The 26,824-nt window shown below is 34.9% G+C and overlaps 1 protein-coding gene and 1 non-coding gene across 5 annotated transcripts in view; one reads left to right on the top strand and one right to left on the bottom strand.

Annotated features, from left to right (window-relative positions):
• Window positions 1–4,109: 4,109 nt before the first annotated feature.
• Window positions 4,110–4,216, top strand: LOC131165135 (small nucleolar RNA R71). Its single transcript, XR_009139456.1, has one exon. It is a non-coding gene; the product is annotated as a small nucleolar RNA R71 (small nucleolar RNA).
• Window positions 4,217–20,631: 16,415 nt separating this feature from the next.
• The window catches only part of LOC131164732 (DExH-box ATP-dependent RNA helicase DExH7, chloroplastic), a 162,191-nt gene continuing 155,998 nt past the window's right edge, over window positions 20,632–26,824 (bottom strand). For all 4 annotated transcript variants that reach the window (XM_058122161.1, XM_058122163.1, XM_058122162.1 and 1 more), the window contains 2 exons: window positions 21,166–21,343; window positions 20,632–21,065 (listed from right to left, as the gene is read on the bottom strand). In XM_058122161.1, the coding sequence (XP_057978144.1) occupies window positions 21,266–21,343 (78 nt within the window). In that variant the 3' untranslated portion in view covers window positions 20,632–21,065; window positions 21,166–21,265. The remainder of the gene's footprint in view (window positions 21,066–21,165; window positions 21,344–26,824) is intronic.

Here is a 26,824-nt window from a genome sequence, read left to right as displayed (position 1 = left end):
ATGCTATGTAATGAATAGAGTTTCCATAAGATCAAACTTAAATAAAACCCCCTATGAACTATAGAAAGGAAGAAGGCCTAATATATCTTATTTTCATGTATTTAGGTGCAAATGTTTCATATTAAATGATAAAGATGACTTAGGAAAATTTGATGCAAAATCAAATGAAGGAATATTCTTAAGATATGCATTAAAAAGCAAGGCATTTAGAATTTACAATAAAAGAACTCTCACAATTATAGAATCAATACATGTAAAAAAAACAAAGAAAAAAAAGAATCAATACATGTAACTTTTGATGAGGAAAATCCATTCACTAAAACAATAAATGGTGTAGAAGCTGAAACAACACAAAAGTTAGAAGACTTAGAAATTAAAGAAGTAAAGAATGAGACAAATGAACCAACTCCAAATGATGAATCTTTAGAAAATTCTCAACTACCTAGAGAATGGAAATTCATAAGGAATCATCCAAATGATCAAATTATAGGAGAACCTTCACATGGTGTATCCACTAGATCTTCATTAAAAAATATATGCAATCATTATGCATTCCTATCTCAAGAAGAACCTAAGAACATTGAAGAAGCTTTAAATGATGATTTTTGGATAATTGCTATGCAAGAAGAATTAAATCAATTTGAAAAAATAAAGTATGGAATTTAGTTTCCAGACCAGATGATAATTCAATAATTGAAACAAGATGGGTATTTAGGAATAAAAAGGATGAAAAGGGAATTATAGTAAGAAATAAAGCTAGACTAGTGGCTCAAGGATATAACCAACTTAAACTCAAGTGACTTGTGCTGGCCTTACAAAACTTAACATCTTGTTTTGATGCTAACAAACAAGTAGAACCTAACATGCTTTGTTTAAGTGATGTATTTTCAGGACTCAATGATGAATGCAATGTTAAAGAATTCATGAAAGCTTATATTTCAAAGAAGGATGATTTATATCTAGCTTGAAGCATGGATTCAAAAATGGATTTAAAGGTAAAGGTTGAAGATCATGAGAGCATGAGGATTAAATAGAACTTGATAAAAGCTTAAAGAAAGATGAAGCAAGCATAAAGACCTCAAGGAATTCAAGAATTGAAAATTTGAAAGAGTTTATAGGAAATTTCATGTAAGTACTTCAAATAATTTCAATATGGATATATGAAACTCTTAGGTTAATTTATTGGACCTAAATACCTTTTAACATACTTGGAAAATATTTTTACTTGATCAAAAATTATTTCGAAAAGGTTAGAATCATTTTTGGAATGAAAAGCACCAAAAAGAGGATTTTCCAAATGCTGTTAATTTTTCTACATCCGCATTAAGGTACATTTTTTTCTATCAAAAACTCCTTATTTTAAAACATGTTCAACATGAAAGTGGTAGGATTTTATCTTATATTTCTTTTGATACTAAGCTCGTCAAATTTGGAGTTATACAGAAAACGTTATGACCAAAATACTGAAGGGTACTTGAAGTTGACAGCAACCAGTAGACTACTTGAACCAGGACGAGCGCCTAGGTGGTCAAGCCAGGCGATAGGCTATGTCCTGGCAGGTGACTGTCACCCTACTAGCCCTACTGCCCCTTTAAAAGAAACATGGTGGGCGACTGCCAGATTATGGCAGGCGACTACCACGAATAGAATTTTAAAAAAATCTCAACGGAAACATTTTTTAAATGGTTTGCTTGGGGCTCAAACTTTGTGAAAACTTGGGGAATACTCCAAGTCACTTGGGGACCAAGTTACATACCTTTTCAAGTCTATAAATAAGCCTCAAAGATCATTGAATCAATACACCAAGAATTCAAATTCAGCAAAAATTCAAAATCTCTCTCAATTGCTCTCAAATTCTCAAGGCTCTCTTTTGCCCTCAACTTGTATGAATTCAACTAAGTTTTTGCTGATCTTCTTCCACTGGAATTGTGCTACAAATTTTAAATCTTTCAATCATTGAAAGAATTGATCGGTAATATACTTCATTGAGCTTCAAGTTAATTTCCATATTGTTATTTACTTTGAAGTATATTATAGTTCTGAATTGTTGTACTAATAAGCTCTTTTAGGAGCAAATTCTTTATACACAAATATTTGATTTGTATCTTGTAGATTGAAGATTCCAAGGGTTGTTTGGATCTTTGGCTAAGTAAGGGGATCTTTCTTAGAGAGGCGGGCTTTAGCCTAGTTAAGGAGTGACCGAATGAGGGGACATCGTTTAGAGAAGGCGAGCTCTAGCCTTAACCAAGGAGTGTTGTAAAGGTATTGTTCCACCCGTTAAAGGAACAATTTTAGTGAATCCTTTGGTGGTTTTCTAAAGGCGAGGATGTAGGCTGGGTATAAGACGCACCTCGTAAAAATCTCCGTCTCACTCTTTCTTTCCCTCACTCTTTATTTCTAGCATATTTAAATTGCGTGGATGGTTTAAATTGGAAATTATATATACTACGTATATTTTGGAATCAAGTAAACTTAAAGTTTAAATTTGATTTGGGTTGTGGAAATCGAAAGGGAGTACGTTGGTTAAACCATATCTTGCGGAAACCATACAGGAGTACATTACTTGGTTAAACATCCCAAAGATAAATTAAGTGAGAGTTTATTTGGATTTTGAATATTGGGAATAGTGTGAATATTGTGTTGGATTTTATATTACGCATCATATTAAGAAAATCAATTAATACAAGGCTTCACATCAGCAAACACAAATTATCATTCACTACAGGGCTTAATTCAAATTTATATCCAGGGCTGACAACAAAAGCTATATTGTGATTAAATGGTTTAAAATTTGATATTGAGTGGTTTGTGTTTATATTTCAAAGAGTGTCGAGTCTTGCAAATTTCCATCAATCTAAATTGTGTTGCCGGTAACTTGTGCTTGGCAAATCATTTGGTTGTTTGTTTTCAAACTGTGGATGATTGGCTTGGTTACTTGAATGATTGATTACTTGTTTGGCTAAGCAATAGTGTTGTTGATTGATTAAAAGAACTAAGTTCTTGTGTGATTAGTAAATCAAACAAACAAGTCAAGAATTGGTTAAAAGAAATAAAAGAAGTTTAAGGATTCTTAAAAAGAATTAAAAGAAATTTTTATAATCCAATTCATCCCCCCTCTTGGGACTACACCTTGCTTTTCAACTTGATTGATATCAAAATCTGAATTTTGGAAACTTGATGAAAGTTTTACTTTATTGTGAAAACAAGTTTACCTTATTGATTGGATTGAGTATTGATCATTGCAAATCAAGTATACTTGTGTGATTGAGATTGGTTAAAGTTCAAAGGATTTCTTAATCATTGTGTTTGTGTGTGACAGCTGAAAAGAAAGGTAAACTAGGATTCAAAACTAACTAAAGAAACTTATTAAAAGAATTTGTAAAAGAAATTTTTTTAAATCCCAATTCATCTCCCCCCCCCCCCCTCTTGGGAGTACACCTTACTTTCTAGAGGTTGTAACTTTGGCCTAATAAAGAAAGTTGAAATTCTCATAGTGGTTGCTTGGGGTAAGGACGTAGGTCTTCGGCCGAACCTTGTAAAAATCTGGTGTCTCTCTCTTTTCTTTACTCTCTTTAATTTTTTGCATATATTAATTGCGTGGATGTTTACTTAATTTCTAGAAATTAAATAGTTATTGGGGATTGTGGAAACCTTGATTAAAGGAAGTATGTTGATTGCAGAAACGTTGATTAAAGGGAGTACATTGATAAATATCAAAGTTCATTAACATACTTAAACTCAAGCAACTTGTTTGATATCAAAATCAGAATTTTGGAAACTTGCTACAATTTCTATTTTATTGTTAAATCAAGCTTAACTTATTGATTGGATTGATATATTGAAAACTAAATTCTAAATATTGAAGTTTTGATCTTTATCATCATTCATTAATAAATATTAAATCTTACATTGAGTGTTGGTCATTGCAAATCAATTATACTTGGGTGATTGCTAAATATAAAAGAGTTGGGAAAGACTTAATAAAAAGATTTATAAAGAAAATTTTAAAAACCCAATTCACCCCCTCCCCCTCTTGGGAGTATACCTTACCTCTCACTATCCCTCTCAGCTAACCCTTCGCAGAATGTTTGCACCAATTGCCACTTGGGAACTTGATGATGTGGGAATTTACGGAGTAGGCCCCTGAAGCGTTCCTAGGTCTCAAAGAAAAGTTTCCCATCCATCTGTGTGAAACTTGTGATTACCCTTCGCAGCTGGTTAGTCTTCCCAAATGGGAAGTACTTTTTCAGGAATTCATACCGCATGGTGGCCCAGGTAGTCACTGAGTTCGGCTCTAAAGGAATCAGCCAAATTTGGCCTTATCCTTCAACGAGAATGGAAAGAGCCTAAGATGAAGGGCATCATCGCTAAAATTAGGTATACAGATGGTGGAACAAATCTCCAAGAACTTATCCAGATGCTGATAAGGATTTTAAGTGGGGTTCCCATGAAAGTTGGGCAGCATCAAGATGATTGAAGTCTTAATTTCAAATTTCGACACGTAAACATCCAGGAATCGGATGCAGGATGGCAATGTGTATGCATTAGGCACAAAGTAGTCCCTAAGTGGCTGAAGTGGTTGCTCTCCCACCCTGTAGGTGGAGAGCTTGGGGTTCCGGGAGTTGATAAGCGGGAACCGATGGGTTTTTTTCAGTCATAACTTTTGGCTTAGACCACTTAGCGATCTCTGTATTGGAGGTAAGTTTCCTAAAGGACCTACGTGATCTTTCAATATCGAGATTTATAAGAACTATCTCGGGGTCCTGAGAGTGTAAACCAAACACACACATTTAAAGCACCCAGAATCAAGACTTTAGAGATAACAAACAAAAAAAAAAATGAAAATATATAAAGAAAGATGAAAATTAAAGGAGAGCAAATAAAAAACACAAGGCAACAATACTCTAAAGTGGAAGTTAGCTTATAACCGTAGCCAAGTCCTCGGCAACGGCGCCAAAATTTGGTAGGCTCGCCAAGGCTCCAAAAATAAAATTTATAGAACCTAACTAATCCCAAGTTCAGTAGAAAGTGGGGTAAGTCAGGTGTCGATCTTCAGGGACTTAAAGCATAGTTATGAAGCTACTTCGAAATTAGTTTACTATAGCTTTGTGTAAAAGAGAAGTAAAAGGTGGTATTTTTCAATGGGTGAAATCTAACAAACTACTGGAAAGCAATTAAATGAAAGCAAGTAAATCTACGTTAACCCGACTCCTACAGAGCAGTGTTCATACATGAATTTAGTTTAGGATGTTGTTCTGCATAATCTACGTTCAGTGAGTTTACCGTACTAAACTAACCAGAACCCGGCTAAACAATCCAAGGAGCCGTTCAATGGCATAGAGTAGCAAGGGTGCACCAGTCATTCGGAGCATGATCGGGAATCGGAGTATACTCTATCACAACAACCATGAGAACCTCTGTGGGAGAATGCAGCCTAATACATGCACCTGACTGAAGCAATATAGGTGCTAATCTTGTCACTAAACATCATCATAATCCAAACAAGTAAATGAAAGTAGTAAAAGAGAAAGCAGTAAAAAGATAATCCCTTTTATATTCAGATCGTTTGTCATTAACATCGGAAGATACAAGAAAGTGATAATGTAATATACACGGATAGCACATAAACGCCGCCGGTTGTCACAGGCCGTCGAACACTTCATGCACACACTGAAACAAGAATGGAAAACTATGCTACTTCTAATCTAACTTGGTTTTCAATGACATCTTAAACCTATCACTAACCTAAGAGAGGCCAAAGAGGAACCCAAAGCTCATGTTCATAGCAAATACTTATAGGCTCTAGAGTTTACAAGGTTTGTTTCACAATTTAGGAAAGTCTGCAGCATATCTTGCGTAGAAGATCGTTGTTGTCGACCAAGTCACCCCTGTGTCTTTCTTGTGCATGCCTTGGTTGAGACTCATGGGAAATCAGGAATTCGAATCTTCAATGTATTTGACTACGTCGAACCTTAGGGTTTTGCTGGCTAGGTTTATGGTTAAGAGCAGGATCTCGATCTTTAGGAAATCTCAAGACCTGGACATAGTCGTCCCTTAAGGTCTCTTGGTCAAATACTTTGTCGAGGCTCTCCATAATTCTAATCTCAGTTCTGGCTCAGTATCTCGACGTGGTCACCTTGGAGAGTCACTTGGTCAAGGACTTGGTCGAACCTTGCAGCATTTTGATTTCAGTCTGAACCTTGTAGTTTGCAAGTAAAGACTTAGTTGTCCCTTATGTTGCTAGTCGCATCACATAGTCGTGCATCATCTTCTTATCCCTTAATAATCTAAAGCTTCAAGAGCTTGGTTGAGAACTTGATTTGAGCTTTGAGTCCTCCAAATCCTCCTTGGCTTCTCGTAATGCCTAAGTCCAAGGTTTTAACATGTTTTTCCTAAAAAGAAAAGCAAACCTTGCATACCTTTGAACAATAATAATTCTAGGAAAATGCATAGTAAAATGAGAATAAACAAAGATAAATGAGGAACTAAAATCATGCATTTTAGGGACTCATGAACAATTTACAGTGATTCTCTATAAAACCACTTTGAGACGATAAACAAAATCTCCTAAAAGTTCTATCCACAAAGCTACCATGAGATAACCCAATCTCCCTGCAACTCTATCCTTGCAAATCTCCAAACCAAGATTCTCCTTGGTCGTACCCAAAATCTTCATGTCAAAACCTTTTCTCAATAGAGTTTCCAACTGATTAACCTCAGTCAAAGCCTTCCTTGCAAATAACAAGCTATCCACAAACAACAAAAACATAAACCCCTTACATCCTATGATGGGGATCACCATGCCTTACCCCTTTCTTTTGCAGATATGATAACACGTGGAAGACCTCCTGAAGTCCACTCCTTTGCCGACATGGTGACAGGTGGACAACCTCTAGATGTCTACTATCATTAAATCTGTTTTGTAGGTTCACATGGGATGATTTGGAGACTTTTGATTTGAGGATTTTTATTATTATTATGGTCATTTTCTATTGTTCTTGGATATGTTATTTCAATAATGTTAGGTGCTTGAAGACCCCCAAGTGAAGTATGGATGCAAAATCCAACTCAAGATTCATTTGGGCCCCACACGATCTTCTGGGCCTCACACGGCTCTAATGGGCCCCACACTAATTTGACCTCCCTTTGACTTTGTTTGTATTTAATTTGTAATGTTGCAAAATACTTAAGCTTAGGTTGCAAGTAAGTTGTCTATTTAATGTGTTAGTAAGTTGTGAGCATTTACTTTTTGTGTCTCCTATGCTTATATGGGAAGTATAAGGTTGTTTAATGTTTTGTCACCCATGCTAGCTTAGCTAGTTAATGTCTTGTCCCTATCCCCTCCATGTTAGCTTATATATCTCCATCGTAAGACATGAAACTGAAGCTAAGTTTGAATATTGAATATTGAATATTGAAATAAATTTCCTTTGCTAATACTTAAAAGTTTTGTCCAATCATTTTGATTGAGTAGTGTGAGGCTACGTGTTCTCTCTGGAGATCAGGTGGTGAGAGACCACTATTCTATCTAGGGGTGTACAAAATTTACCAAAAAATCGAGAACCGGACCAAAACCGAACCGTTTGAAGCTTCGGTTTGGTTTTTTGATTTCGGTCATTGGTTTGGTTTTGAATTTATAAAAAATAGATTTTTGGTTTCGATTTCAGTTTCACTTAAAAACCGAACCATAAAAATCAAAAACCGATTATAATTTTAAAATAATTATTTTTAATACTACATATATATGTCCTGTAGAATATATTATTTTTTTAATTTGAATTGTTGTCTTCAATGTCTTGTACTTTCTCAGGGAGGGGGGAAGGATTTTATATAGGAGGCATGAAATCTCACCTCCCATTTTGGCCATGTGGGAAGACTGGATGAGTGCTTTACTGCTATGGAAGAAGACTGAAGCCTGAAGAGACGCTCAATCCTCTTGGCTCCTGGTCTTGGAATCTTGGTAAGTGGTAACCTACGACTGCCATGCCCTCTGACACTCACGCCCACACCAATGTCGAGTCGCCCAAACCTTCCGTCCTCGACTCCTCATAGCACCTCGCCACCTCCCACTTCCTCCCAAGTCCCACCCCATGCCGATGCAGCGAGGCTTACGCCCATGCCAGTCGCCAACGCCCACATCTTCACACCGACGCAGTCACACATAGGCACACAGCAATCGCCAACGCCCACATCTTCACACCGACGCAGTCACACATAGGCACACAGCAACGTAGCTTATCTTTGTAATGCAGTCACGCACAGGCACGCAGCAACGCAGCTCATCTCTGCAATGCAGTCACACACAGGCACAAACACTCAACATATATATATATATATATATATAAAAATATAAATAACAATATATATATATATATATATAGAGGTTTTGCATAAAACAAACCCAATCTGGGGGACAGAGTGTGAGAGGGGAAGAGAGGTTTTGCGAAAGGCAAACAAACTAGAGGTTTGGTAGTAAAAATTGGAGGGGGTGAAACCGGCACCGTGCCACCTCCCGCTTCCTCCCAAGTCCCACCCTATGCCGATGCGGCGACGCTTACGCCCACGCCAGTCGCTAACGCCCACATCTCCACGCCAACGCAGTCACACACAGGCACACAGCAACGCAGCTCATGCCCACTGGTGCGAAATGTGTTTCTAGGCTTCTAGCCATCCCACATCAGTTGGAAATGGGAAGAAAAAAATTTCCCCACCCTATTTATTGAAGTTGGATATGTTCCTCTTCCGTTTTGGGCTTTGCAATCAAAGCCTTGGCCCAATTAAAATAACATAGGAGGCTGTGGGCTGTGGCTTGGCTTTAAATAATGTTTTTTGTGTTAGTTTAAAATTTGGTAAAACTAAATTAACCGAACCAAACTGTAAAATAAATGGTTTTTTTTTGGTTTTAAACCGACGGTATATGGTTCGGTTGCGGTTCAGTAGTTTTAAAAACTGAGAGGTTCAGCTCGGTTGATGGTTTTGGCAATAACTGAACCAAACCGAGCTGTGTACACCCCTAATTCTATCCAGTGACTCCATCTCCACCTCCCCTCACTAACCCGCACGATCTCCCCTCCAACACATCCACACGACCACCATACCATGCACCCCACAACCATCTCTCCTTCACTCCACTGCTGTGTTTGTCTTGGTGCTTCAATGCTTGTTCAAAGGACCTAAGATGTGATCTAACTACGTGTGGAATAGAATCAAAGTCATCCAAGAAAATCTATTGGTAATTTCAGTACTTGTGGTTGAATCCTTGCTATATTTTGTGAACCCTTGCTCGTAGATTAAAATTTCATCTTCGAATAACCGATTGAATCCATAGATTGTAACATTGGTACTTGCTAACTTAAATGAATTAGATGAATATTAGTTTGCTAACATAGAACTTATATTCTTAAATCTTTGAAATAGCAACTTTTTAACATATAACTTGATTTCTTTATGAAAAAACCAATTGGGACTTAATTGCTGGACAAGTCGTACACCTTTTCAAAATCCTTGAACATGTGAAATATTTATAACTTATGGTGTTTATGTTTAGTTAATTGAATTCTTATATTAAAGTGTTTTGAGTGTATGCGTGTGTAAGGTTTGAACCATAGGACTAGGTCTATCATTCCCATCTTACATCATCTTGGTATTAGAGTGTAAGTCAAACTAAGCAAACCCTCTAAGTCCGAACATCTTCATTTTTCTGATGCTAAATTGATATGCAATTTTCTTTATCAAAAACTTCCCATCTTCAAAACGGGTTAAACACAAAAATTGTGGGAGATTTTCTTAACTTTCGTTTGATATCAAGATTGCCCTATTTAGAGTTTTCTAGCAAACATTATGACCCAAATACTGAAGGGCGTTCGCATGAGAAATTTCCCATCCATTAGTAGCTTGTAGGATTTCAGTACTGTCTGAAACCGTTGATGGCTTCAAAAAATCGTCAGCAGATTGGCCTTGAGCAGCTTACCCAGATTTTGAACCTTAGGCTATTTGGAACCTAGTTTGGTTAGGTTTAGGGGTAAAATTTCCAAGTAGGAGAATTGTGTTTTGACCCTATTATGTGTGACCAAACACCATTCCAAAGGGCTGCCCTAGTGCTATCCGAACCCTTCCCTAACCCCTAGGATGTCTACTCACGTCTGGAATCCTTATCGAGGCCGTAGGATTGATGTTAAGAGAGATACCTCAAGACATGAGTTGTCAAGCGAGCTAAATGAGAGCATCAAATTGAGTTTGATGAGACGCATTATGATGAGTCCCAATGATCAAGAGGATTGGCGTCGCACTTCTTTTTTCCGTACTTACATCAAGTGTGGGAGTAAAAGTTGTAAGATGAACATAGGTGGTGGTAGTTGTATGAATGTTGTGTCTAAATCTGTAGCTAAAAAGTTGAGTTTGAAAGTTGAGCCACACCCACTACCATACAAGGTAGCTTGGGTTGACACCACTGCCATGCCCGTAAACCACATAGGCCTAGTTCCCATTAAGATTGGTGATTATGAGGACAAGATTTGGTGTGATATCCTTCCCATGGATGTTGCCCATATTTTATTAGGACAACCTTAGTTGTATGATTTGAATGTCTCATATAATGGACGTACCAACACTTATTCATTTAGGTGTAATGGCAAAATAATTATTTTGAGTCCCCTAGAGCCAAAATGTGAGAAAAAGAAGAAGGGAAGCAAAAAAAATTAGTGGAAAATCATTGAATATCATTAGAAAAAATCAATTTAAGCAAGAAAGTTGAGATACACAAGCAGTGTCGGTGATTGAGACAGAAACGCCCCTTCCTAAGCATGAAACACCACTAGAAGTAATACCTGTTCTTTCCGAGATTAAGGATGTTATCTCTAAGCCACCTAGTGAGTTACCTCCCATAAAAGACATTCAATATGTCATTGAATTTGTTTATAGTTCATATCTACCATATTTACCACATCATAGAGTGAACCCGAGAGAACATGAGGAATTGATGAAACAAGTGAATGAAATAAGGGAACATTACTTTATTCAAGAGAGCATAAGTCCATATGTCTACCCTACTCTCCTTACTCATAAGAAAGATGACACTTGGAGGACATGTATTGATAATAGAGCAATTAACATGATTACCGTCAAGTATAGGTTTCCCATACCTAGACTAGATGATATGCTTGATCTAATTGTAAGATCCAAGACTTTTTTCAAAGATAGACCTTAAAAGTGGATACCTTCATATTAGGATCAAGCTGAGATGTTTGGTAGGCAAGAACATCACAGCTTGGGATTTATGCCTTCCGATGGTCGAATTTACATTCAATAGTTTAGTGAATAGGACCAAAAGCCTTAGTCAATTTTAGGATGCCATAGGATATAGTCCTAGAAAGTCTTTAGATCTTATTTCATTACCACATAAGACTAGAGTGAGTGAGCCTACTAATGCTTTTGCAAAGCATATACACGATCTACACTTTGAAATAAGAATGAAAATTAACTTGAACATTGAGCATTATAAATCTAATGATGATATACATCACAGGTTACAAGAATTTTCAGAGGGTGATATGGTTATGGTTCGTATTCGTACAGAGAAGATTCCTATAGGAAAGGTAAGAAAGTTGCATGCTAAAAAGATGAGACCTTTCAAAGTTTTAAAGAAAATTAGTTTTAATGCTTACATGCTCGATATTCCTGTTGATTTTAACATAACCAATGCATTTAATGTTGAAGATCTAACACTTTTTCTTGAAGCATCATCTTTTGTGGAGCCATCCAATACTAACCTTGTAGGTGATCCTACTCCATTCTCTACTCCTCATGAACTTGGAAACCCAAAATTGCCTGTGCCTCCACCTTTACCAATACCAAAGAACCTTGATGAGATTGAAAAGATCTTGGATGACAAGACAACGTTCACACAAGCAAGATCATACCAAAAGTTCTTGGTCAAGTGGAGAGGCAAGCCACTTTTCGAGCAGAGCTGGATTCTTAAGGAAGACCTCCTTCGTCTCAACTTGGAATTGTACTCCCAGTACTTCACTTCTAATTATTCAAAGAAGAATTATTTTGGGCCCAGGAGAGATGATGGGGATCAGCATGTCTTACCTCTTTCTTTTGCATATATCGTAACACGTGGATGGCCTCTTGATGTCTACTCCTTTGCCAACATGGTGACACGTGGACGACCTCCAGATATCTACTATCATTAAATTTGTTTTGTAGGTTCACATGGGATGATTTGGAGACTTTTGATTTGAAGACTTTTGATTATTATGTTCATTTTATATTGTGCTTGGATATGTTATTTCAAGAATGTTAGGTGCTTGAAGACCCCCTCAAGTGAAGTATGGAAGAAAAATCCAACTCAAGACCCATGTGCCCACATGGCTCCAATGGGCCCCACACAGATTTGACCTCCCTTTGACTTATGTTTTGTATTTAATTTGTAATGTTGCAAGACACTTAAGCTTAGCTTGCAAGTAAGTTGTGTTAGTATTTAATGTGTTAGTAAGTTGTGAGCATCCACTTTTTGTGTCTCCCATGCTAGTATGGGAAGTATAAGGCTGTTTAATGTTTTGTCCCCAATACTAGCTTAGCTAGTTAATGTCTTGTCCCTCTCCCATCCATGTTAGCTTTTATATCTCCATTGTCAAACCTGAAAATGAAGCTAAGTTTGAATATTGAATATTGAAAAGAATTTCCTTTGCTAAAGCTTGAAAGTTTTGTCCAATCATTTTGATTGAGTAGTGTGAGGCTACGCATTCTCTCTGGAGATCAAGTGGTGAGAGACTACTATTCTATCTAGTGACTCCATCTCACCTCCCCTCACTAACCCACATGGCCTCCTCTTCAACACATCCACATAGCCACCATACCATGCACCCCTCAGCCATCTCTCCTTCACTCCATTGTTGCGTTTGTCTTGGTGCTTCAACGCTTGTTCAAAGGACCTAAGGTGTGATCTAACTACGTGTGGAACAATGCCAAAGTCATCCAAACAAATCTATTCGTAATCTTAATACTTGTGTTTGAATCCTTGCTATATTTTGTGAATCCTTGCTAGTAGAAAATCACTTCTTTGAATAACCATTTGAATCCATAGATTGCAACATTGGTACTTACTAGCTTAAATCAATTGGATGAATATTAGTTTGCTAACATAAAACATATATTCTTGAATCTTTGAAATGGCAACTTTTCAGTATATAACTTGATTTCTTTGTGAAAGAACCAATTGGGACTTAATTGCTGGACAAGTCATACACATTTTCAAAATCCTTGAATTTGTGAAATATTGCATAACTTATGGTGTTTATGTTTAGTTAATTAAATTCTTAATTTAAAGTGTTTCAAGTGTATGTGCCTGTGTGAGGGTTGAATCGTAGGACTAGGTCGATTATTCTCATATGACATTATCCTATCACCCCCTTCCCCTTTGGAAGCTCCACCAACTCCCACATCTGATTCTTATGTAATAACTCTATATCCTTCACCATAGCACTCATCCATCTATTTTTCCTTTTTCTATGCACCGCATCTTGAAAAATAGTAGGCACCTTACTAGTAGCAATGAATGCATAATACACCAAAACATCAAATTTATACTTGGGTGGTGGTCTGATAGTGCATCTGGACCCGTTGTTTTCTTACTGGTCTCCTGAGTTAAAACTCCCTGAAATATGAACCATGTCATCTCTACCCTGAGTCTCTAACTCCACTTGCATCACATGTTCATTACTGCTGCATTTTCTGACATCTATTTCTCTCCCTTTATCTAAGTACGCTGCACCATGGCTTTCTTACCAAAAACTATGTCTCCACTGATCACCACCTTATTTTCCATTGAATCACCCAACTTGAACCCACCTTTCTTATACCATACAAAGATGTATTGTCCAGACATTACACCAAGCATAGATCTCACTTCACTAGAAACATGCACGACTGGACATCCAAACATTCTCATACTAGAGTGGTCCACCACATAACCTATCCAAATCTCTCCTGAAACTCTCCTATCTAGTGATACCCTTCACAATCGATTAAACGAAAAACGTGTCATACTCACTGATTTCACTAAGAAGTTCCTTGCAAGCCTTGCATACAACATATCATGTTATAAAAAATCCTTGAACTAAACTAGCATACTTAATACCAATGTGTGACCTGAGGATCTCTCTCCGGTTTGGTTTTCCACCTCAGCCACAAGTTAAACTTAGAAAACATTTCTGACTTGTGCCGCATGAGACATACCAAGACCTTTTGTGATAATACCACGAAACACATATGTCTATCCTCACCGGTCCCCAAACATCTGAATAAATGTAGTCATCCATATACCCTAACTGCATATGCCACAAAACAATGTCATTTGACTCAAATTCTACAGCTGCAGCTCCACCTACAACTATATTACCCTATAGTGCATAAGTATTTCTTGCTAACTTTTGTCCTTTCATCACCATCAAGTTGCCTTCACACACTTTCATTATCCCACTTTTAGACTTGTAACTACATCCGTTAAAATCTAAAGGGCCCAATGAAATCACATTCTTCCTTAAATTCGGTACATGACTTACATCATATAAATTTCTCACAACACCATCATACATCTTAATTTTGATATTTTCTATTCCAATAATTTTGCCTACAACATCATTTCCCACTAGAACATAACCAAAATTAACTGACCTGTACGTGTTGAACCAATTTCTATTTGGTGTCATGTGATAAGAACATCTAGAATCTAGGATCCAAGAATCTGTGAGACATTCTGAACCTGATGAAACAAAGAGCATATCACCATCAATGCTCCCTAAGTCTTCTTCTACTACATTTGCAGATTTTGACAAACCCTCTTGATTTTTAACATTCCCTTTCTTCCACTCCAGACATTCTGATTTTATGTGCCCAATTTTCGCGCACTTGAAACATCTTATGTCCTTTTTCTTCCTAGACTATGACTGAGATCAGCTCCGGAACTTGCTTCTCCCACATTCCCTGTTACCCTTCACCACAAACCCTTCACATGTGAAGTTTCTTCATTGGCCATCTTTCTTTGATGAAAACCCAATAATGCGCTTGTTACTGCTTCCAAATTTGGGGTTTCTTTACTCCATGTTAGAGTCATAGTCAAGTTTTCATACGTGTGAGACATAGGTAGGAAATTTAATAGCATCAGCGCCTTGTCATCTTCCTCGAATTTCACATCAACCAGCATTAAATCACTTATGATTTGATTGTTTGTGTTGATGTGTTGGTTCAAATATGAACCTTCCACCATCTTAAGCCAATATAAATTTAAAAAAATTTATTTGTAAGACTTAGACATATACCGACTTTCAAGTTTTTTTCAAACAGTCGCAGGAGAATCCTCTTCCATGACGTGACACAGCACATCATCGGCCAAACATAATCTGATAGTCACCACAGCCTTTGTTTCCAATTCCTTCCAATTTGTATCATCCATACCTTCCGGTTGAATTTCATATAATGCCTTCACCACACCTTGCTGCACTAATAAATCCTTCACCCTTCTCTGCCATAAATTGAAGTTTCCCGTTTCATCGAACTTGGCAACATTGAACTTTGTAGAAGAAGTTACATAAGCCATTACAATGTTGCTCTCATACCAATTTGTTGTGGAAATCGAATGCACAGCGGAATAACATGATCTTACAACACAACACTCAACGGTGAATAATACAGAAATAACACAATGATGCAGATTTTATGAAAGCAATAACAAAGGCACAAAGAATTACGTGGTTCAACAATGCCTACATCCACAGGAGCAATCGTCTATGATTTCTTACTATCTTGTGTCAAAGAAACGAACTTTGTTACAAATACAACATATACAATGTATGTAAAGGTTTCCTAGAGGATTTCCCTCAAAACCCCAACCAACCTAACATGAAAATTCAAATTTGAAAATTTGCGCTTGGTTCCTGAGCTAAACCGTTGACGGTTTGCAGATATACTATCGAAGGCTTAATACCGAGAGCAAAACCTCTCTGAATTCTGGACCAAATTGTCTGCAAATACAGGGCAACTGTCGACGGTTTCCTCAGAAGACACCAGCATATTGTTTTCACCATATTCTCTTCAATATGAGCCACATATCACAACAACTAGAATCACAAAAAAAAAATCTTCTGATAAGCTAGAATTAAAGCTATTCGATAAAAACAAAGTTGAAAAGATAAGGAAAAATTCCCCAAATTGAGTTTTATTTATATTGGAATCATTCAAATAAGAATAAAACATCTATTTAGTTGGGAATGGATATTCTCTATATTATATATACTTCAAGATACGAGATTTGGTAACCCAATCTAGTCTTAGATTGGTGGAACACAATCCAATCTAGATAAAGGAGAAATTATGTTTAGAGTGAGACCATACTTTTATGTCTCAATTGTGGAAAAAATGTACAAGATTCAATTGTTTTGAGAATTAAGACAAAAAATTTCTTTATGAAAGCAATAAGTAATGAAGTTAATGTTTCATGGAAGGGTCTTAACCAAGTTGTAAATGACACAAGTCAAGATCTGGAAGATATTGTAATTCAAAGATCATTGAACTAAATGAGAAAAAAAAAAAAACCATTTAAACATAATATACAACTAAGCCTAATGGATATAAGTGATTTAAGGAATAAGGAGATTCAATGCTAAAAGAATTTAAAAATGAAAAATCAAGGCTCATACTACTTGGTAGGGATCATCTAGAAATGCGAGTGATGGCATTCTACGAGAGGATAAAACAATATGAATAAAAAATCTCCAAATTCTTATACTCATTGGAACAAGTTATCAAGAAGAAGAACAAAATCAATTAGATTTAAGTAGATGAATATAGATTTAGAAAAAAAAAATATTTTTTTCTTTTATAATCAAAATAAAAAGAAATATTGTTATATTGAAATTACTTTTGAATTTTTAGGCTATAAATCATATAGCTTACATGTTTTGATTTATAGTAGTGATACAACATCAATGTGCCAACCAAATGCAATTCTAATAGAATTATGGAAAAAGATGAAAAAAATCCAGTAATTGCAAAAAAGTACAAATAATTCTGCAACTCTAATGGAATATAAACCAAAAATAAAAAATAAAAAATTATTCCTTTCACTAGATGATGATTTCCAAAGGTAAAATGACTTTTAGCATGCCTAAATTCCTATGCTTTCCTGACATGAGTAGAGATATAATTTTAGGAAACAATTTCCTAATCCAATATTGCCCAATGTGCATGACTAGAGACCATTATTATGTTAACATAAGAGAAAATCTTATTAAGTGCCATGGACCCAAACTCATAATTCCATTTGAAATAAAGAATTTAACTCGTTAAACAAAGAGAACCAAGCTTGATTTTAGAAAAAAAATAGAAGGAGAAGCTAAATTAGTTGGCCTAATAAAACAACTAGAAGAATCCCATTAGATTTACAAGATATTAAAGCCCAATCTTAGAAAATCCTTTATTATTGTGGGAAACACCATCAAGAGTTTATCATCTAAACTAAAAGATGAATAGAAAATAGTAAGGGTCAAACCAATTCTCTTTACAAAACAAGATATTGAGGTTAGATTTACTAGATAAATGACTTATAAAACAAACTAAGAGCCCTCATTTTAGTCCTACATTACTGATCATGAAATATAGTGACATAAAAAGTGGGAAAAAGAGAATGTAGTTATAAAAACTAAATGAAAACCTTGTGTTTGATGGTTATTTCATCCCAAGAAAGGATGTTTTGGTTAATCAAACTAGAGGAGTCAAAGGATTTAGCAAATTTGAATATAAATTATGCTTTTGGCAAATCAAATTATCTGAAGGATCAAAACCTTAACTACATTCTTAGTTCCTTATAGACACTATCAATGGACATCTTTGCCTTTTGGAACTTGCAATGCTGCACAAATATTCCAAAGATATAGATGGAACTTCAAATATCTTAAGGATTTTTGTTTAGATTATATCAGTGACGTTTTAATCTTCTCTAAAATTAGAGAGGAACATAAAAAAAAAACATCTACACATATTTTGTAAAGAAAGATAAATTAAGGATAATAGAATAATCATTCGTCCTAAAAAGAGAGAGGTTGACAGGATGAAATTGATTATTTGTGAATAATCCTAAATTCATCAAGAATTGTGTTACAAACTCATATCACTACAAAAATCAAGGTCTTTACTTAACTATGGAACAATTTGTTAAAAAGTTATGTAAGTTAGAGAAGCCATTCTTAGGAAAACAAAAAGAGACGTAGAAAAATAATAAAAATAAAAAGAATACAAATGTTAAAATGGAATGGGAAGATTTTAACACAAAAGGGTTAAAAGAGAAAAAATCTCTTTAAACCAGGTTTATTCACTAATAGAAAATGATTTGTTAATTCTATAAATAGATGCTTCAATTTAATTTTGGGGGATTGATTCTAAAGGCAATTCCTAAGGTGCTAGAAAGGGAAGAAGAATATTTTTTCAAGTTTTGAAAGAAAAAAAAAAATCTGAAGAGCTAATTTGTGGATATAATTCTAGAAAGTTTAAGCAAAATGAACAAAATTATATGATATTTGAGAAAAAAAAAAAAAAACTCTTAGCCATAAGAAATGGAATCAAGAAATTTCAAATTTATTTGACTCTTGTTAATTTCTTGATTTGAATAGAAAACAAGGATGTAAAATACTTTCTAGAAAGAAGAAAGTAAAAGATAATCCAAGAAGGGTATGATGGTCTAATTATATTTCTCAAAATTCATATGAAATTGTTTAACTCTTCTAAGAATGTTGCAGTAGATTATCTTAGCAAGCACCGTGAAGATAAATAGGATGACTAACCAAGTCTTTGATCTTTTATGAAAAACTTGCGTGGGCAAAAAAGGCCCAGATCATGAGAAGGTAAGCAACTTGAAAAGAAAAGAAATTCAAGTCAACTAGACGTTGGCAAACTCCATTAAGGAAAATGATTACTGAAATTATTAACCTAGCTTGGACAAAGAACTAGGTTAATAATTTCAAGCTAATCCAGTTATGGCCCCTAATGAACCTAAAGGACTTTTATAAGCCTAGAATTGGCGAAAATCTTAATGAGCCCTCCAATGGAATATGGGAAAATCATATTTTTGGAAAAAAATAGTTGACTTTAGAATATTTATGTTTTAAAAGCTCAATGCCAAAATTACTGATTTAAAAATATACGAGAAAAATATGACCTCAAATATAGATTTTGAAAATTAGATAAATCTCAAAAAAATCTCAAACCCAAAAATTAATGGAAATTCCAGAGTTTAGTGTTGATGACCCAAATTTTGAAAGGGTTAAAAGAATAAAACTCTTCGAGGAAGCTAAAGAAATGTTCTCAAAGAAATTTTTAGTAAAATAGATATCCGAGTAAACTAACAAAGATTAAACAAGTCTTTGAAAAATTCAAAGATTGTTTTGTTTTAATCACTTGTGTTATATGAAAAAGCTCAAGATTATCGCTCTACGTGACATATGGAGTATGGAAGCTATTGAGTGGGTTTTGTTAATGACATTGTTTACAATACCCCTGAGCCATTAGCATATACTGACTTCCACTCTAATGAGAAATGAAACATCTACACAATGCCTAAGGGCTACGAAATTGTCTCCTTATCCTCCTAGTTCTTGAATGTTTCAAGTCTTCGTAAGTTGAGCTTCGTCCAACAAAATTCTAGTTCTATCTTGATGATTGTTAGTGTCATAAAATATTTTAAACATAAGAAAGCATAAATTTTGAGATTTAAAATTGTGTGAATTTAATAAAAGTTTAATATACTCTTTGCACTATTTTGAAGTTATGTTCATAGATAGATGGCCATATAGCCCCACCCTTTTATATATGTTGATTAATATAGGCCACCCTCCATCCTGAGAGCAGAATGCTGTGAACAGTCATGACGCAAAAGATCTGCATTCTTTTAGTGCAAAAAATGCCCTATGGCATGCATCCCAAACTTTGGATTGAGCTCCCTCCTTCCATTCAGTTACAGAAGGAATAGAAGCAAGCACAATATACAAATCATAAAATACATTCTTAGCTCCCGTTTGGGAGCAATAAGTGCTTATAGCACTTTAATTCTTTCAGAAATCTACCAATTTGGGAAAGGGCTCCCAGCTCCCCCATACGATCTCTTGTGCCAGTAGGATCCACACATTTATGCAAGTTCCACCCACATTAGAATCACATGAACAGCTCTAATAATAAATTCTTAATCCAACATAAACTAAGTATTGTCCGTTTTGATTTTATGATTTTGCCTAATAAAAAGCACCACATAAGATTGAAGCTTCAAGCATACTCGTATGACCAAAATCTTCCTAGTAGATTCTAGATATGAGATTGGATCATTTTGAAGAGATGGCAGGGGATGGAAGGAAATTGTGTACCCTTTCACTCCCTTGCCTGATTTATTAGGACAGGGGGAACTTGCAAACACCGTCAGTTTGGTGCCCCTCCCTGCCCACCCCTCCAATGCCCTTTCTTCCTAAGTACCACAAGAGTTATTTAATGAGCATTTGTATAGTGATCCACATTGAACATGCACTAGGGAGATCTTGACCATACAAGGACAATCAAACAAGAAGCCTTCTATGAGGCAGAACCGTGAGGTGCGGCCAAAGTAGACAAAATACCTTGCTTGGTAGAGGCTTAATGCCTTTTGCTACAGTAAATTGGAACACCAATATGCAAATGAGTCATTTTCAAAGAGTTTTCTCAGGAAAAATAAAAGATGAGATGGCAACAAATGTTTTAATTAGAGAAGTCAATTTCTCAAAAATTTCAAAATAATAATTTTATTTTGAAAGGGGTTGCCAGGGCCACATGATAAGTAAATGGACAGTCACATTCTTGAGCTTCAAATCCTCATCTCCACCAGAAGCTTGGAAGAACTGGGGACCGATTAGTGCTCCCTGAACAGTTAGTGAAGTGGCAAACTTGGAGAATAATACACTCTACTACAGAGAATACTTGCCAAATGGTAGGAAAGGAACTCTTTAGTTTAGCAGATAAGAATTGCAGTAGGGGACACAGCTGAAGAAGTCCTGCAATAAACACCATCTTCTCAGTTATTGGGTTTATTGTTCAAAATGAAAGAAATGAAGTACTTAGATGCTTCAAAAGAGAATTGAAATACAAAGTTACCTGAGCAACCTTGGTGAAGCTACCGGGGCACAATACTGTGGGTGGCGCTGTGAACCGCAGTAATGAACTGAAGAGGTATTTCTTCATAGCATACTGCAAATTACTTCATGTGTTTGTCTTCTTCTAACAATAAATAAATTATGGATCTGATGACTTCATTATTAACAACAGTTTCCATCTGAAAAGGAACAATTTAGGCATTACTCTGGAATTGCATGACATAGCAAATCAAAAAATAGAAAAACAATGAACAGAAGTATCTGAGTAACTCTAGAATAAGGGACTTCCATTTAACTCTCACCTATTTGTGTTCAGCTACAATACTTGTTTCACATATTTGCTCCATCATGTGATCATATCATATAATAAGTGGTCTTGCATTAATTTAAATAATCATGTTGTTTTTGTTGGCTTTTTCAGGTTTCATCCCATGTTAAATATGACAAACTAAGACATCTAATTATGCTACTAAGTCTATTCACATGTATTAAGGTATTAAGCACAATAACAGATGCAAATTGAAAAGCCATGAAGCATACAAGACAATGATATTTGGCTATGAACATGGAGCATATAAAGACCAAGCTTAAGGACTATGACTATGATTATGGAGTACATGAAGTCTAAGCTTGAAGAAATTAAAAGAATTTACTTCATGTATTTTGCAAATAGGATCTATGTGAGTACACTATCATTGATTATGTGAAGAAACTCATAGAAAACCTTAGTTGGACCCTAGGCACTCTATATTTCATTGAAAATCATTTTATAAATGTGCAAAAATTATTTCAAAGAGTTAAAATCATTTTTGTAATGAAAAACCCCAAAACAAGATTTTCCAAATCCCCTTCTTTTTTCTGCCGCCGCATTGAGGTACAATTTTCTCGATCAATAACTTCTCATCTTAAAAAATGTTCAACACGAAAGTTGTGGGGTTTTTTCTTAACTTTCTTTTGATACCAATATCGCCCTATTTGGAGTTTTGTAGCAAAAGTTATACCCCAAATACTGAAGGGTGCTCGTAGGTGAAATTGCTCAGAAGTTCAGGCGACCGAATTCTAAATTTGGTCGACCGAAAAACAAGCAGATTGCTGCAACGGCCATAAAACGGCTAGTTTTCAAAAAATAAATTATATTTAAAAGTCCAATGGCGCCATAAAACAGCCAGTGGACCATATTGCCTATAAATATAAGGTTTCTAACTTGTTTTAGAATAGAGAAAAAGAGTCTATACATCCATCATACAAATCCAAGCTTTTGATCTTTTGTTAAAAATCTTTCTCAAACACTTTGCAAATTTCTTTGTCTCTCAAGTGCTCACCATCTAGTTACTCTTGAGCTTCATTTCGTAATCATATTGAGAGTGTATTAGCTTGCTATTGTCATTGTACTTATTCACTCATTTAAGGAGCATTCTTTGCACATCTATTTTCGTTGATTCCACTTGTAAGGGCGTCTCCGCCAATTGAAGGAGAGAGGAAACTCCACTTACTGAAAGGAGAGGAGTGGGGTATTCCGCCCAAGCAAAGGAGAGAGACAACTTCACCAACGTAAAGAAGAGAGGCATCTCCGCCTAGTGAAGGAGGAATTGTAAAAAGCATTTCCGCCTACTAAAAGAGAGAGGTTTCTCCGACTATTAAAGGAGTGCATAGTGAAATCCACAAGTGAGTTGCTTGAGGCAAGGATTTAGGCAAGGATTGTTGAACCTTGTAAAAATATGAGTTTTATTTTCTCTTCCCTAATTTCTTTAAATTAAGCACATTTATATTTGTTCATATTTGTTGTGAGTATTGATTACATTTGCTCATTTAGATCATGTGCTTAAATTGTGGTTATAATTGTTAAAGCATTTGCATAAATAATTTAAATTCCCAATTCACCCCCACTCTTGGGCTTACACCATTTCTAACAATTGGTATCAGAGCTCAGTTACAATAACATTAACCGTTTTGGTAATAAAGATCATATGACATACATTGGTGTATTCCCGTTTTGTGAGGGTCAATCTTTTACAAAGTCTCCAATGTTTTGTGGTTTAAATTACATCTCTTGGAAACAAAGAATGAGCATTTTCATCCAGACAATGTATTGGAGGGCTTGGAAAGTGGTTTGTTCAAGGGAATTATATTCCTATGAAAATTGTTAATAATCAAGAGTTTCCCAAACTAGAAAATGAATAGGATGATAACGACACTACATTAATGCTTAGACACTAATGAATTTAATAGGATAATGAAATGTCAAAGTGCAAAGCAAATTTGGGAGGAATTAGAAAATACATATGAAGGAACGGAAGAGAAGAAGTCCACAAATTGGGATGATTCAGATTCAAGTGATGAAGAAATATCAAACTTTTGCTTGATGACATTAAACGATGAAGAGGTACACATTTCTCCCTCTACCTCATTTAATTATTGTAGTGAATTTGGTGGTGAATCATATGATGATTCTTGCGATGAAAGCTTGCCTTCTTACGAAGAACTTCAAAAAGAATTATGTAAGGTTCATAAGATTTTTAGTAAAAATGTCTAAAAAGAATATTATTCTAAAAAAATGAAAATGAAAAGTTGGCAAAGGAATTAGTAGATTTAAAAGAATCTCATGCCACTCTTAAAAAGGAAGATGATTTAAAAATCGCTAGCTTAGAAAGTAAATTAGAAGATTATTCTGAAATAATTTGTAAAAACAAGTAAAAATAATAATTCAAATAAATCCTTTGGAGTTAAAAGAAATAGTGATTCAGATTTCTCTTCTAAATCATATGGTCATAATTATTTTTATAAAAATAGGATTAACAAGCCAAATCCCTCAAACAAAACATGCTTATATTGTGAAAGAAAATGTCACATTCATTACACTTGCCCATTTAGAAGGCGGGAGGCAAAGAAAGAAAGATGGTATAGGTTGTCAAGAAAACAAACCCATTAGGACCCAAGGAAGAATGGGTACCAAAACGAGTCACATAATTTTTTGAATAGTTCCTCCTTGGATTTTAGGATTAGTTATTAAGAATTAAGTAGATTTAACCATACCTAAATGAAAAGAGGGCAATGATAACTAAGTACTTGGATAGTGGATAGTGCTCAAAATGTCAAACCCCAGTATATACATTTACTATACTGAGAACTTTAGAGAATTAAGCCAAAATAAAAAATTCAAATGATAAATCCAATATAATCTTTTAACTGTATATATCATTGTTGATTGGTTAATATATGAAAGTATTGGCTATAGCTCAAGGGATAAGATAGCATGCTAGCCTAGGACTAGAAAGGGATGAAAAAGCATTTGCTTTAATGAGATACTTTTCTCCATATAAATCTATATCATTCCTCCAAAATGTCCAAAGTAAAAGTTAAGGGCTTAACTAGCCTATTTGAGGGTTACAATAATAATATTTTATTTGGAACCTTGTATTTCTGAGATGAATAACATAGATCATCTACTCTTAAATAAAATCTCAGAAGCATGCTCTAGTAAATCCACTTCCGATGGACAAAGGTGTCTTCCTTGGTTAATATAATTCTTAATGCTTTATGCTTAAATATGAATATCTAAAGTATAGCATATATTGTCCATTGTACAGATTTGAGCTTTAGAGAATTAATCATAACAACGTAAGTATCATTGGAACATTAATGATAGATCAAAATCCAAAAATGAAAATTCAGTCATCACTTATAAATTAGCACGTCAAACTCTACTAGTAAAACCTTCCCAAACCTGATTATAAGCACTGATTATCATGATCGATTCTTAAGAAAAAATCTGTTATTGCTTCCTAAAAGACATCCTACCATGATCAAATTAGAGGCACATTCTAAAGAATTCAAGTTGTAATAACATATTCCCTCTATGCTTAATCTATGAAAAATACCTTAGTCCAGCATTGATCATAAAAAAGTTCATATACTCTTAAATGCTCAAAATGGTATAGCACATACTCATATCATGCTTAATCCACAAGCATGAAAATATTATTATTATTATTATTATTATTATTATTATTATTTTAAAGTCCATACTCCCTAATTAGCTCTCAACCCTCTATCAAATACTTGATAAATATTTACATAGGGTAAATCCTCGCTCTTCACTTTGAAACATAGGTAATTATTCTACACCCTTAGAACCCAACAATGTTTTTTATGCAATTAAAGATGAAATGGGTGAAGAAAATTTTGGACGTTAGTTCCTAGACCTATTGATTATAGGAACTAAATAGGATATAAAAATGGCATTTTTGCTGGCAACTAAGTTAGGTGAGTTGCACTAGGTTTCAACCAAGAAGGTATCAATTTCAAAGAAACCTACGCACCAGTAGCTAAAATTGAAAAGCCATTTGCATGTGATATTGCCTTTGCTTCCCATAAGTATTTCAAGTTTTATCAAATGGATGCTACTCGGGTTTTAAAATCCCTTACTCATGCGAACATTCAAATTTTTAATTCAATTTAGGCAAAATAAACAAATGAGCTGGGAGAACTTAAACCGAAAAATGGAGTTCTAAAAAATGGAGATCTTATTTTGAGATAAAAAGGAGGAGAATTTAGAACAAAATGCAGGAGGAATAATTTTAGATAAAAAGGAAGAATTTTGAACAAAACTACAAAAATAAATAATCTTGGATCAAAAAGGGAGAGAATGTAGAGTAAAATGCAAAACCGTTGACCTTAGATTAAAAGGGGAGATCTTAAAAGCAAAATTGAAAAGTTGGGTAAGCATAGAAGAAAAATTGAAAATCCTATGCTTTTTGAGTATTGAAGAAAAATGGAAATCTTATGCTTTGAAGTCAAAAGCTGAGTGAGCATACAGCAAAACTGAAAACCTTGGGCTTTGAAATCAAAAGCTAGGTGAGCATAGAACAAAATGGAAATTTTATGGCAAGAAAGGAACTTAGAACAAAAATGGAAATCTTATCTGTTGATTATATCTAAAGGAAAATTCTAACCGCAAGATGGAGATTTAAAAGCTCTCATGACATTTGGTATTAGAAATATTATGAAATTTAAATTTATGTCATGAAGTTCAAAAGTCCAAGCTTACAAGAAATAGTTGAAAATTCTTCTAAAGCCATACTATATAATCTTTGAATATATTATGTTTAGACGACGCCTTTTGCTTATGTCGAAAGGGAGAGAATTATGAGCAAAATGATTATACTTAGAAGAACCATAAGCAAAATAATTTTAAATTCTAAGTTGAAAGGGGGAAAATTATGATGGTTAAATTTGGGGAATTAATAAACAAAATACATTTTGAAAGCTAGTTAAAATTGAGCTTAAATGACTAACTTAAAAAAAATCTAAGTCTTAATCTCAATATGTCTAACATGCTTTATACTGCTTATCTTTATGTTTATACATATTGTGAGGAGGAGTCTTGTCAAGGCTACCTCATTTTACTCCTTGTTTGTCATCATCAAAAAGGGGGAGATTGTTAGCCTTTTTAGGTTTCATCTCGTTTTGATAATGACAAAACAAGGCATCTAATTGTGCTACTAAGTGTGTTCATAGGTATTAAGGTTTTAAACACAATAACAGATGCAAATTGGAAAGTCATGAAGCGTACAAGATGATGATATTTGGCTATGAACATAGAGCATATAAAGACCAAACTTAAAGACTATGACTATGATTATGGAGCACATGAAGTCCAA

Source organism: Malania oleifera, chromosome 9, assembly GCF_029873635.1.
Source record: "Malania oleifera isolate guangnan ecotype guangnan chromosome 9, ASM2987363v1, whole genome shotgun sequence".
In the NCBI taxonomy this organism is placed as follows: Eukaryota; Viridiplantae; Streptophyta; class Magnoliopsida; order Santalales; family Ximeniaceae; genus Malania; species Malania oleifera.
This window is presented reverse-complemented; position numbering and strand designations above follow the sequence as displayed.